Here is a 14,198-nt window from a genome sequence, read left to right as displayed (position 1 = left end):
CTGCCTGCCTCAGCCTCCCAAAGTGCTGGGATTACAGGCATGAGCCACCATGCCCGGCCAGCAACATTTATTTTGAAGATAAAATTATTGCAAGGGTTTGATAATTTTAGAAACATAAAGTGAATGTCCTGACGTTAAAATATAGGTAATCATGCTTTAAAAATGATAATTTTTATTTTATGAATATGATATCTGTGGCTTTTTTAGTTTATACGTTACAGAAACACTTTAAAAATGCCTTATAAGACCGGACGTGGTGGCTCATGCCTGTAATCCTAGCGCTTTGGGAGGCTGAGGTGGGTGGCTCACTTGAGGTCAGTAGTTCAAGACCAGCCTGGCCAACATGGCAAAACCCTGTCTCTACTAAAAATACAAAAATTAGCTGGGTGTAGTGGCAGGTGCCTGTAATCCCAGCTGCTTAGGAGGTGAGTCTCACAACTAGCTGGGATTACAGGCGCCCGCCACAGTGCCCAGCTAATTTTTGTATTTTTAGTAGAGATGGGATTTTACCGTGTTAGCCAGGCTGGTCTTGAACTCCTGACCTCAGGTGATCCTCCCGCCTCAGCCTGCCAAAGTGTTGGGATTACAGGTGCAAGCCACACCCGGCTGTAAAATTTCAATCTTACTAAAATACATTAAGTGCAGAATATAGTAGTGGCTTCTTAGTTTTGGGTACTTGAAAAAATATAACATGTATATGTGTGGTTTGTTTTCATTTTTTAACTTTATGGTTTCATGATGTCTATAAACTAAAAAAAACATATACATATTTCTAAATTTAGGTTAAATGTGCACAGTACTGGCCAACAGATGACCAAGAGATGCTGTTTAAAGAAACAGGATTCAGTGTGAAGCTCTTGTCAGAAGATGTGAAGTCGTATTATACAGTACATCTACTACAATTAGAAAATATCAATGTAAGACCTTTCTTGACCAAAAGTCTGGACTTTATGTGGTGGTTTAAAGAATTATTCTCTATTATTAGATTTGAAGTTTGATAAGCACGTGCATTTGGATAATGCCTGTAGTATCTAGTCATCATCACTTTGCGTGCCCGCACGTAGTAGCTTTCTGAGGACTCTAAAGAAACAGCAGAAACTACGAATTTCAAAGTTCAGGTTGTTATTTGGGGATTGAAAATTGATTAATAGAAATACATGGGGATTAATAGAGAGGGCTTTAGAGTCAGGCAAACCTGGATTCAGATCCAGCTCTGCTACTTAGTAGAGGTATAATTTAGACTTGTTGCCCACCCTCCCTGAGCCCTTCCTCATCTGTAAAATGGAGATTACCGCGCCTCCCCTCCGGGGCTGTCCTGAAGGTCAGATGAAGGTGTGTATGCAGAGCACCTGACCTCAGTAGATGCCCAGGAAACAATAGCTCCCAAGACCTGTGACAGCCAAGAGTAGCAAAATCGTCAAGAAAATAACTTACAAAGCTATTGTTAAGTGATTCACAACACAAAAATTTGTCCTGAGTTGTGAAAAAATGGTGTTTTTTACATATATGTAACACACATACATATATCCATACACACATATACATGTATAAATGTAGCATGTGGTCTCAAGAACATTTACTTGGGTGTTTTTTATACATATGTAACACACATATACGTATATCCATACATACACATACATGTATAAATGTAGCATGTGGTCTCAAGAACATTTACTTGGGTGTTTGGTGGGTTGGTTGGTTGGTTTTTTGAGAGAGTCTTGCATTGCCACCCAGACTGGAGTACAGTGGCATGATCATAGCTCTCACTGCGGCCTCCAACTCCTGGCCTCAAGAAATCCTCCCACTTCAGCCTCCTGAGTATCTGGGATTACAGGCATGAGCCACCATACCTAATTTTCTTTTTTTTTTTTTTTTGTAGAGATGGGGTCTTGCCTTGTTATCCAGGCTGGTTTCAAACTCCTGGGCTCAAGCGATCCTCCCACCTTGGCCTCCCAAAGTGTTGAGATTACAGTCATGAGCCACCATGCCAGGCCTTACTTGCATTTTTCTTCCCCAGAAACATACGAAGTGTTCCTTGGGGCTTGGCTGAGATACATACACATAGTGGGTTATGAACCTGCTGTTGCCGGGGTAATGATTGGGGCATTTCTCCCCCTTTTGCCATTTACCTCTTTTGCCTTCTTTGTGTTATAATTAGAATAAACTAGAAAATAATGAAATGAGAGTAATTCTGAGATGCTAATAGAAACTGTGATAGCTTGAAAATAGGAAAATGTTTAGCCTCATATGACTTTAGGAATGTATGTAGTCTTTAAGTGAAATACTGTTTTAGTTAACCATTAAGTAAATTAAGTGATCACTAACAACACAAAGCCTTAAAGAGAAGGGAGATATATACACACACACACACACACACACACACACACACACACACACACACACGTATACACACGTGCTTTTTAGATGTGTGGCAATCCCTTTTATGGTGGATCCCTTGAAACACTTGTGTTTTTTGCTGCATTGAGTAAGCACAGGTGCATGCTGTGTGCGTGAGGCCTAGGTTCTGGTTTTCCTTCTGTCCAGCTTCCCATGACATCCATAACTAAGCTTATTATTCAGTCTCTTCAGTCACCTAAAAAGGCTCAAAATTAGGAATGATAATGCTTAGATTTATTTATAAATTCTCATTAGTATATTTATTTTGTCCCAACTCTTTCCATTTACATGTGTCTTAAACTGCATTGAGATACATCAATAACTCTTTGATACTGGACTGAGCTGTACATTATTCATTCCCAGAAACAGAACTATATTTCCACAAGGTTCTCAAAGTTCTCTGAATCATCTTCTCTTGGTATTTATCCCAGGTAATTACTCATTTGCTTATGGCATTAAAATTGATTTAGATGAAGGGCATAGATGTGTTTCCCTATTTCTGGAACAGTCCTTATTGAGAATTGATGGTAACTGAAGTAATAATAAAATGAAATGATTTTTGTGTTTTGTTTATCAGATTCCAAAAATGCTTTCACATGTATATCATTTGACCAATAGTCTTCAGTTAGTGTGGACAGTGTAAATATTCTTATTATCCCCATATTTTACATTATAAAAATGAATAGTTACATTAAAATCCATTCGGTTATAGGACTTTTTCCACTGATTACTTAGCTAATAAGTGACAGACTGAACTCATTAGTTCTCCTGGTCCCCTATTTTTTAAGACAGAATCTCGTTCTGTTGCCCAGGCTGGAGTGCAGTGGCATGATCTTGGCTCATTGCAGCCTCCACCTCCTGGGTTCAAGTGATTCTCCTGTCTCCGCCTCCCGAGTAGCTGGGACTACAGGTGTGCACCGCCATGCCTGGCTAATTTTTTGTATTTTTAGTAGAGATGGGGTTTCGCCATGTTGGCCAGACTGATCTCGAACTCCTGACTTCAGGTGATCTGCCCGCCTCAGCCTCTCAAAGTGCTGGGATTACAGGTGTGAACCACTGTGCCCGGCCATCTCCTAACTTTTGACAGGGGGATAAGTCCTTTTGAAAAGATGCTAATTGTTGTAAAGAGAGATACTGATTCTGAAGCGTCTTTCTGGAGTTGAGGCCGTCATGTGAGTTGGCCAGCCACCGTGTTTTAGTTGCTAGCAACTGTGTGGTACAATGACATGATCACTGGACTTTTTATTGGCCTGGGTTTAGAACATACCATAATATAATAGCAAGAATTTGTTTGTGTTCTACTTTATAATGTTTAATTAGAACTAGGGATTCTTTATTCTTTAGAAGGATAACGTGGCATTTCAGTATGAAAGGCAGAATTACATTTGCCTAAGTAGATAAACTGTAGAATCAGATAGCCTGACTTTAAATCCTGACTCTGCCACTCTTGCTGAGTGACTTGGGTCACATTACTTCACTATGGATGATAAACAGTACCTGCTTTATCATCTATGAAATGAGGGTGTTGATGTACCTACTACATAGGATTGCTCTAAAGATCAAGTGAGTTAATATCATGACAGCGTCTAAGACATAATGCGGGAGCCGCAATTACCTTTTTAGTTTATCAGTTTCCTTTCTGTAATAGTAATGAATTGGAAGGGACAACAGAAACGGGGAGTAGTTGAAAAGGATAAGTTTAGAGAGAAAGAAAGAACCAAGGGAGTGAGAAAAAGTGATGATGAAGTAGGGGGCTGATAGCCAACCTCAACCCGCAGATCTCTGTCTTTATTGAGGTCTCTGCGGTGCAGAGATCCCGTGTGCATCTAAGGGAGTCTGACCTATGTCTATTAACAGGTCCAAAGGTAAAGCTGTTGTCTAAGCAAGCCCTGCGCCGCCTCCAGTCTAATGGAGCAGCACAGTGACATACCAGGAGCCCTTTACAGTGACTTACTTAGAGCTGGAAGTTTGGACCCTGGCCCCTGAATGAAGAGATTGCATCTCTGCAGTGTGGCCTGTGGCTTAAGCTATGGGGATAGTTTTGAGGGGTTTTAAAAATACAAGGTCATCTAGAGTACTTGTCTTTTAGTTTTTTCTTTTTAGTTGCCCTTCACTATTTTTGTAATGTTGTTGGCCAGCTTTATGTTTAGTGAGTTCCAGGAATACTGTTATAATGCTGACTGTCTTCTATTTCCCTGTCCCTATAGATTAAGCAAGATGAGAGTCTAATTATTATGATGCTTAGCTGGGATTTGATTCAAAATCGTTTAAACAGTTTATTCTACCTAGAATGTCCTCTCTCTTCTCTGCCTTTGTATCCTACACGTCCTTAGTAACCCCTGTGGCCCACTTCTTACTTAGGTCTCTCCTGACATATATCTGTGACACATTTATCCCTAACAGCTGTGATTCTTATACTTTTTCAGTAGTTTAAATATTATCATTCTACTGCTTGTTCAGTACTTCTCTCTGTCTAAATCTTGACTCCATAATGAGGTTTTTAACTTCCAAGGGGCTGGGAGTTATCTGCTGCCTTGGCACTCCCCGGCCATTGCACGGAGTACATTTTAACCACATTGCACCTGAGTGATTGTTGTAAAACACAGATACAGTCTTTCCACCGGCCTCTAAGAATCCTTCTGTAGCTCCCGTTGGTTACTAAAAAAAGTGTCTGTCCAGTGCACAAGACCGTGACCCAGCCCAGCCTGGTCCTTGCCTCCTTGTCTAACTCCCTCTCCTTCGGGTATCCAGGATTAGTCCATGCTAACAGACAGGCTTGTCTAATAGGTTAGTTCCCTGGGGGGGGGCGGGTGTGGGTGGCATACCTTTGCATATTGCTTTCTCTCTGCTTAGAATGTGAGCCTGTCCCTAGCCGCTTCTGCCGCTCCTCCTCATCTGGTGAGTTCGATCTGTCTTTCACAATGAATTGCAGTCAGTAAATATTTATCACTGACATACTGACCCTGGCAAAAATTGATGAGAGACCCAACTAAGGCAGTGATAGTGAAGGTACAGATTGGACATCTGGTTAGGACATAGGGTTGACAAACTTTGTCACTCTTTAGGTGTAGAGGAAATACCCAATGAAGAGGTTGAAAATGTGTTGAGTTTTACAATTGACTGGAGCTTTCTAGGGGCCACAGTAAAGGCAATTGGTGAGTATAGTTGTTTTAAAAATACCCAGTATCTGTTAAGCATTTACCATGTGCAGGGATATGGCAGGCACTTCACATTAATTGTTTCATTTGTTCGTTACAACAGTTTTGTAAGGTAAGTAGTAGTATTAACCCTATTCACAGATGACAGAACTGGGGCTTAGTGAAAGTCTTTTAGAGACAGAATCTTGGTACCCTCCATATATACCTAAAGTGTGAAAGTAATTGGGCCTGGGGTCATAGAGCTGTATAGATTTTTTATAATTGGAAAATGTATAATCTTATTATGTATTTATGATGATTATTAACTTGCATTTGAAGGCTGTGAACAGGGCATACACTTAAATTGCTGTGGCCTAACAATTCCTGTTGTTATACCTGCTCAACTCACAGGTTATTATCCTGGCTTCATATATGCAAGTTTGACATCCCTATAAAAAGACTTTAAATTTAGAATTCTCTTTTAAAAATGTAAATGGGATTTTGCCTTAGAACAGCAAGCCGCTGACATTTTGTGCAGAATGTAGTATACATAATGCAAAGTTTTAGACAGAAAGTTTGGCAGGCATGTGTGGAGCAGCTGCAGACAGGGACAGCCTATAATTGTGGGTGCAGCCCGGGTGTGTGTAGGGAGTGGGGTGAAGCAGCGAGAAGCTGGGGGGCAGCGGCTGGGGATCAGAGGGGAAGTAGTATGACTTGGTGGGCTGGGGGGCAGCGGCTGGGGATCAGAGGGGAAGCAGTGTGACTTGGTGGGCTGGGGGGCAGCGGCTGGGGATCAGAGGGGAAGCAGTGTGACTTGGTGGGCTGGGGGGCAGCGGCTGGGGATCAGAGGGGAAGTAGTGTGACTTGGTGACCAAGGAGAAGAAAAGGGTGCTTCTGCAGTTTTGAAAATAAGGAGTTTGCCAAAAATTGTAAAGTCTAAATGCAGACCTTGTTTGGAATAAAGATGAGTTTTGTTTTAGCTTTGTATCCTTTGGCAACCCTTTTTTTTTCCCCTCATTTTTTTTTTTTTTTCCCTGCGTGAAAAAGAGGGAAAGGGGTCCATCCAGTCATGCATATGAATATTTCTATTACCAGAGTAGTAAATATATTAATCTTATGCCTTCATGTGGTCCTTTGTAACTGTGAATTACATGATTTTGGAAAGCTGTGTTTTTTGAATCTTGTTTCTGTAAGGATAAATTAATCAAAGTTAACCTCTCAAAAAGTCCTGGTTCTGTAGGGGGAGAAAAAACAACAACTGATTTTCAAAAATCTATTAGTGGGGAAGACTTTATTATACAAACAGTCATGAGCATTTCTGGGAACTGGCTTCTAGTATCCCAGACAGTGTGACCTGAATTTGAAAAAAATTGAGACCACTAGTCTTGAGCCAAAATCATACAAGCAAAGAGAAAGCAAGCCGTTGCCCAAGATTGTAGGGCGACCATATGTTTGAGCCAGGACATGATGAAGTAATTACACGCAGGACCCCATAGGAGCTCTGGGCCAGAGACCACAGAGCACTGCAGGCTCCTGCTCAGAGCGGACCACAGAAAGGCCCACACAGACTGAGTCTGGTCCTGCCGATGGCCACAGCAAGTAAGAAACAAAGTGGGTTATTAATGTCACTAGAATCTTAACCTCGTTTACAGGAAAACTTGACTTGGAGTTAACTGTGTCCCCCGCTGTCGAGAACCTGCCTCTAGCCCATTCCTGTCGGTGTTGCCTTGTTAACTGCCCACCTGCTGTTCTGTAAAAGGACACGAGAGTTTACCCTTCTTATTTTAGAATGTTTTGCATTCTCTTTTTTAATGCAATAAATTTACCTTTTTTTTTTTTTTAACCTACAGTAAGATTGACTCCTTTTGGTGTACAGTTATGTGACTTTTGACAGTGCATTCAGTCATGTAGCCACTGCCCACAGCAGAAACGTAGGTCGGTTCTGTCACCGCTCCCCTGCCCCAGATGTTCTGGTGTTGCTTGTGTACAGTCAGTCATGTTCTCTACCCCCAGCCTCTGGCAACCAGTGATCTGGTTTCTGTTTCTGTGTGATTCTGCCTTTTCCAGAATGTCATATAAACGGAATAGTATAGTATATAGCCTTTAGTCTGGCTTTATTCACTTACCATAATTAATTTAAAAAGAAATGTCTTAAAACGTAGAAACCGTGATCATTTTAATTCGTAATGGAGAAATTTTTTATTGCTTTTCGTATATTGAGAACTTGTGGATCACACTGTATTTGAAATTATTAATGCTGGATGTTAAAAGGTCACTAAAAGTATGTACTTTTTAAAAAATTTATTTCACTGTACTTTATTAGTATTATACCTTATATACTGAGTCTGGGATGTAGAAGTCAATTTCTACTGCAAAATAGGGGTTTTTTGTTTGTTTGTTTGTTTTTGAGATGGAGTTTTGCTCTTGTTGCCCAGGCTGGAGTGCAATGGCGCGATCTCAGCTTACCGCAACCACTGCCTCCCAGGTTCAAGCGATTCTCCTGCCTCAACCTCCCAAGTACCTGGGATTACAGACATGCCCCACCACGCCCAGATAAGTTTGTATTTTTAGTAGAGATGGGGTTTCTCTGTGTTGGTCAGGCTGGTCTCAAACTCCTGACCTCAGGTGATCCACCCACCTCGGCCTCCCAAAGTGCTGGGATTACAGATGTGAGCCACCACGCCCAGCCAAAAATTTATATTTTTAAAGTGAAAGCTAACTTCTAATTTTGGAAATTTTTATTGGGAGCAGGATATTATAATAATAGTCTTTAGTTATTACACCATTAAACATCAAGGTTTTTTACGTTGTTTCTATGCCTCCTCCCTCAAAAAAAACCTCCTACAATAAAACTGAAAAATTGCGCAAAGATGTATTAGTGGAAGACCACTGCTTAATTTACACCAATGAAGAATATAAAGCAGAGAAGTGCTCCTTGGGGCAAAAGGCAATTGGCAGAAAGCTGAAGAACATTTTCATAATGAGTTAGAAATACAGATCATCAGGAATATCCAGGAAGCGTTAGTGATTGCCAGGCAGGCCTAAGAGACAGGAAACATTTAGCATGTTGGTAAACCATTTTAGCACATCAGCAAAAGCATATAAACAGCTTTAGGACTGGAAATTATTGCCGTGGGGAAAGGCAACAATTAGAGGAACAATTCCAATTAAAAATGTAAAGATTGGTTCTTTAGATTAATTCTTGAGTTGCTCCCCTATGCCTGTGTAGCAGAATCTAACAGATAATCATGTGAAACAGGAAATTATATTTTAAAAATAAACTCTGAAATTCATAAAAAGGAAAATGTTAAAGAATGTAAAATTACACTGGTAGAATTTTTTTTTTTTTTTTTGAAAATGGAGTTTCACTCTTGGTGCCCAAGCTGGTGTGCACTGGCATGATCTCTGCTCACTGCAACTTCCACCTCCTGGATTCAAGCAGTTCTCCTGCCTCAGCCTCCCAAGTAGCTGGGATTACAGGCACGCGCCACCACGCCTGGCTAATTTTTTGTGTTTTTAGTAGAAATGGGGTTTCACCATGTTGACCAGGCTGGTCTCGAACTCCTGACCTCAGTTGATCTGCCCACCTCGGCCTCCCAAAGTGCTGGGATTACGAGCATGAGCCAATTGCGCCTGGCAGACATTTTTTAAAATAGAAAAAAGTAGTCCATTCATGATGCATGAATTAAAGAAAATATTGGTAACGTGTATGGTAACAGATTAGTAACTGAGAACCCAAAGGCTGCCCCAGGTTGCTTCGAATCCTGGTTCTGCCATGTTCCAGCTGTGTGACCTTGAGCAAACTACTTACCCTTTGTTTCAGTTTTTTCATCAGGAAAATGGGTTTTAATAGGATTGTTGTGTAGATTTAGTTAATAAGGAAAGTGTTTAGAACAGGCTTCCAAAATAGTAAGTGTTGTATGTGTTAGCTATTATTAATACATCCCAAATTTCCACTGAAGAAAATCTTCCCTAATTTGTATATGGGATTGTCAGAAAACAAATGGAAAAATCATAGTATAAACAGCCCATATGGCTGTAAAGGATTACACAAAACACATGATCTTTCTGAAGTAGTTTTTTTAAAAGAAAAAAAAATAGAACTAACTTGTCCTCCCTTGATTTTCACTTTTTAGAGTGGTGAAACCAGAACAATATCTCACTTTCATTATACTACCTGGCCAGATTTTGGAGTCCCTGAATCACCAGCTTCATTTCTCAATTTCTTGTTTAAAGTGAGAGAATCTGGCTCCTTGAACCCTGACCATGGGCCTGCGGTGATCCACTGTAGTGCAGGCATTGGGCGCTCTGGCACCTTCTCTCTGGTAGACACTTGTCTTGTTTTGGTAAGTGCTTCTTGCGATCTCATTTTAATCTCATTGATTTTTTTTTTTAATTGCTTCCCCTGGCAAGGAAGAAGCACTGATGTTGTATCATAGAACTGAGGTTTTTCAACTTTTAACTTCTACTTTTGGAAAAACCTAAAAATCTCATTTCCATGTTTGCAACTGCGTCTTATTCATGACTGGTAGAAATGTATCCAAGATGATTTTAGAGATTCCTAAGAAGATGTTTTTCTTCCTGGTAGCTTTATATTACAGAAATAATAGGTCTCTTCCCCTCATTTTTTCAAATATAAATTCATATGTAATACTGACTTCCTCCTCAGACAAATACTTTATCTCATTTTTTTAAATTTAAAAACTAGGGATAATGATAGACATATTTCACAGGGTTGCTGTGAGAATTCAATGAATTAATACATTAAGGGACACTAGAAGAGTCCCTGGTGTTTTCTGAGCATTCCATAAATGTCAGTATTACTGTTACTCGCCTGAGGTTCCTGTCTGTGCCCCCAAGGGCTAATTCTTTCTGCACCAGTCAATCCCAGTCCCAGCCTGTATACAGCCTAAATCTTTTTTTCTCTTTTTAGGACCTTTATTTTTTCCTTACTGGCCTCTTTCCCACCATCTTTAGATGGGTGCTGTGTATCCAGACATCGTGTCTGTAGTGCAGACATGAAGGAGGCGGAAGGGCAGTGAGCAGAAAGGTTGACTCCTGCCATGACTTTAAAAAAAAAAAAAAAATAGTCCTTATACTAGTCAGAACTGATTATAAATCCTTCCTTTAACCAATGACTGGCCAGAAGGAATGAGATTACTATGATTGGTTTGGAATCAATTGTGAATCAGCTGAAGAATCAAAGTCCTCCATCTACTTGAGTGGTTGAGATGTGGGGAGGGATGAGTAGGCTGGGATAGTTGCTGTGTATGTAACAGTTATAGCTGCAGGGTTAAATTATCGTTGTTCTTTCAGAGGAGAAAATGCAGAGCAAAAATCTTAGCAATGATCCTGCATTGATTCTGTTTCCTGGGTTCCAATAACAAAAGATTTGTCTGATATTTGCCTTTCTTGCAGATGGAAAAAGGAGGTGATATTAACATTAAACAAGTGTTACTGAACATGAGAAAATACCGAATGGGTCTTATTCAGACCCCAGATCAACTGAGATTCTCATACATGGCTATAATAGAAGGAGCAAAATGTATAAAGGGAGATTCTAGTATACAGGTAAACTTTATACACATTTAAAATCATATCTATTTGTTAAATACACACAGCATCAAATAACTGCACTCCACTTGAGCCCTTGTCGTCTTTGTTTCAAAAAGTATGTTTGAATTTTTGTGGTAAATCCAATTGGCTGTCTTAAAATTGTAAAATTTTAGCTAGCTTCCTCATATATACTCAGCTTCAGGTTAAATCCTGTCTGTTACTTAAAAGCCCTTGTAGAAACAAGATTTCATTAAAGAAACTGAATTTTTCATTTTGGGGGTGGTTAAGCTTTTAATTATTAAAGTAGCTGGAAACTTCAGATACTTTTGCCCTCATTACACACTAATACTTGGTTTATATAATATTTGACTTTATAACAAGCAACTTGAATATTTATGGCAGATATAATGAAATTCCAGCAAAATGTTACATTCTTCTGGTTGATGGCTTTATTCTCATGAAGCTATTTTTACTGCATATTTGTAGAACCTAAATTCAAAGACTGATCAGAAGTTTGTGTTATGCACTAAGTTAAAATGTAATAGAAACAACCACAGACTCCATTTTTTGTATGGTTTAATCACATCGTATTGGACGTAAGCAGATACTGTAAATTGATGCATAATATAAGATAGACTGACTTTTCATTCTATTTCTCGTATGTGAACATATTTACTAGCACTTTCATTTCTGTGATTACTAGCCAATACAGGAATATAACTTAGACCCTTGGTGTCAGAATAAAGGTTTATTTTAAAAGATTTTTTCCAAATCTTTAAATAGCATTAAAATATTCTTAATGAACATAAACCTTAGGGTACTCAGAGCCAAAATACTCAATGTGTGGAAAACTCAGCCCACAGAACATGTCCTGCTTCAGACACTAGACTTTGGGAACACTGGGTTTCCTGGGATTACTTTGGCAGTGACCAGTGATTTAGGTGAAGTAAAAGTTACTTCAGATGTTTAAGATTAGGAAAATTTCCCTTTCTAATCGCAGTGAGCTTTCACCAACTTAAATCTGGAGTTAAAAAAGAAAATCAAGTAGTTCAGTCAGATTTCCCCATGCCTTCACAGCCTGCATGCCGCCTTCACAGCCTGCTTCCTGGCTGTGGTGAGGTGGGTCACTGGGAGGGAAGTGTATGGTCCTTTGGATTGTGTGTTTCCTACCACTGCTTTTTTTTTAAGTTTTGTCTCTTTAGTTTTAGAATACATGCTTTATCTGAGGATGGATCCTTTTTTATCACAGAGATCAGTTTTTCTGGACACTTTTTTGTGGAGTCTTTGACAGTGCAGTTTGTGGCTAGGAAGGATTTTTTTCTGTTAATTTATCTGGTATGGTAGAGTCCTCAGACTCTCATTTCTACAGCATTTTCTGCCCCCGTTCCAGGTAGGACATTGGAGACATCTTTGTCCTTCAGGTACTCAGGATCAGAAAAGCCCGCTACCCGTTCCGAGGGGTTCATTTCTGCAGAAATGGTCTTGGCATTCTGAGAGTCTCTGTCTCTTAATTGGTGCATTTAGACCATTGGCATATGAAGTGATTACTGATAAAGTTGGATTAATACATACATACCACACGTGCTACTGTTTTTTTTTCCTTTTTTGAGACCCAGTTTCGCTCTTTTTGCCCAGACTGGAGTGCAATGGCGTAGTCTCGGCTCACTGCAGCCTCCACCTCCCAGGTTCAAGTAATTCCCCCTACTCAGTCTCCCGAGTCGCTGGGATTACGGGTGCCTGTCACCACTCCTGGACTAATTCTGCATTTTTAGTAGAGATGGGGTTTCACTGTGTTGGCCAGGCTGGTCTCCAACTCCTGACCTCAGGTGATCTGCCTGCCTTAGCTTCCCAAAGTGCTGAGATTACAGGCGTGAGCCAACGCACCCAGCCCACCAAAGTGATTGTATCTTAAGTCCGTAAATATATATAATTATAATCTTAAAGTATGTATTCATTTACAGAAAACTTTCAATGACCTTGACATTCCTGTAGATATATAGGCTATTTGTAATTGCCTTTCAGCACAAGGTCAGGCATAAATACTTAAGCTGGTTGCTGGTATTACCACATATTGATTAGCAAATTCCCAGTATTGATGACAGTAAACCTCCCAGAGTAAATATCTAGTTTGTCAATTCAGAACTAATGTTGTAAGATCTACAAAAAATTAGCTGGGCGTGGTGGCACATGCCTGTAATCCCAGTTACTTGGGAGGCTGAGGTAGAAGAATTGCTTGAGCCCGGGAGATGACGAGTGAGGGCTCAGGAAATGTAGTATCTTCTAGAGGCCGAGGTTGTAGTGAGCTGAGATTGTGCCACTATACTCTAGCCTGAGTGAAAGACGAGACTTGGTCTCATGGAGAAACCCTGTTTCTACTGAAAATACAAAATTAGCCAGGTGTGGTGGTGCCTGTAATCCCAGCTACTGATCTACTACAGGCACGCGCCACCACCCCCGGCTAATTTTTGTATTTTTGGTAGAGAAGGGGTTTCACCATGTTACCCAGACTGGTCTCAAACTCCTGATCTCAAGTGATCTGCCCACCTCGGCCTCCCAAAGTGCTGGGATTACAGGCATGAGCCAGTGTGCCAGGCGTGCTTTTTTCTTTTTAATACCTCTGGTACATGATGACAATGAGACAAATTAGAAACTAGTTTATCCATTCTATGAATGGATTTCCCAGAGATTTTTTAAAGATCTAAATACAAGCATTACTTTTAACAGTACCATATTGCACAAGAGTAACTCCAGGGAATGAATGTTCCATAAGTTCCAAAAAACTGTAAGTTGCAATATTACATCTCTGTTTAAAATCATTAAACTCCTCGGGCAATAAGTAGAGTATTCCTTATTATTTTTTTGTTGTTGTTGAGTCGGAGTCTTGCTCTGTCGCCCAGGCTGGAGTGCAGTGGTGCGATCTCGGCTCACTGCAAGCTCCTCCTCCTGGGTTCACGCCATTCTCCTGCCTCAGCCTCCCGAGTAGCTGGGACTACAGGCACCCATCACCACGCCCGGCTAATTTTTTTTTTTTGTATTTTTAGTAGAGATGGGGTTTCACCGTGTTAGCCAGGATGGTCTCGATCTCCTGACCTCGTGATCTGCCCATCT

The 14,198-nt window shown here is 40.3% G+C and overlaps 1 protein-coding gene across 6 annotated transcripts in view; it reads left to right on the top strand.

Annotated features, from left to right (window-relative positions):
- LOC105478932 (protein tyrosine phosphatase non-receptor type 2) overlaps nucleotides 1-14,198 on the top strand; it is a 100,662-nt gene that overhangs the window by 60,752 nt on the left and 25,712 nt on the right. For 5 of the 6 annotated variants that reach the window (XM_071085734.1, XM_071085733.1, XM_071085732.1 and 2 more), the window contains 3 exons: nucleotides 783-917; nucleotides 9,671-9,880; nucleotides 10,953-11,105. In XM_071085734.1, the coding sequence (XP_070941835.1) occupies nucleotides 783-917; nucleotides 9,671-9,880; nucleotides 10,953-11,105 (498 nt within the window). The remainder of the gene's footprint in view (nucleotides 1-782; nucleotides 918-9,670; nucleotides 9,881-10,952; nucleotides 11,106-14,198) is intronic. The other variant, XM_071085735.1, reaches the window with a different exon arrangement.

Source organism: Macaca nemestrina, chromosome 19, assembly GCF_043159975.1.
Source record: "Macaca nemestrina isolate mMacNem1 chromosome 19, mMacNem.hap1, whole genome shotgun sequence".
Taxonomy (NCBI): Eukaryota; Metazoa; Chordata; class Mammalia; order Primates; family Cercopithecidae; genus Macaca; species Macaca nemestrina.
The sequence above is the reverse complement of the archived record's forward strand: the minus strand, read 5'-3'. Positions and strand labels throughout refer to the sequence as shown.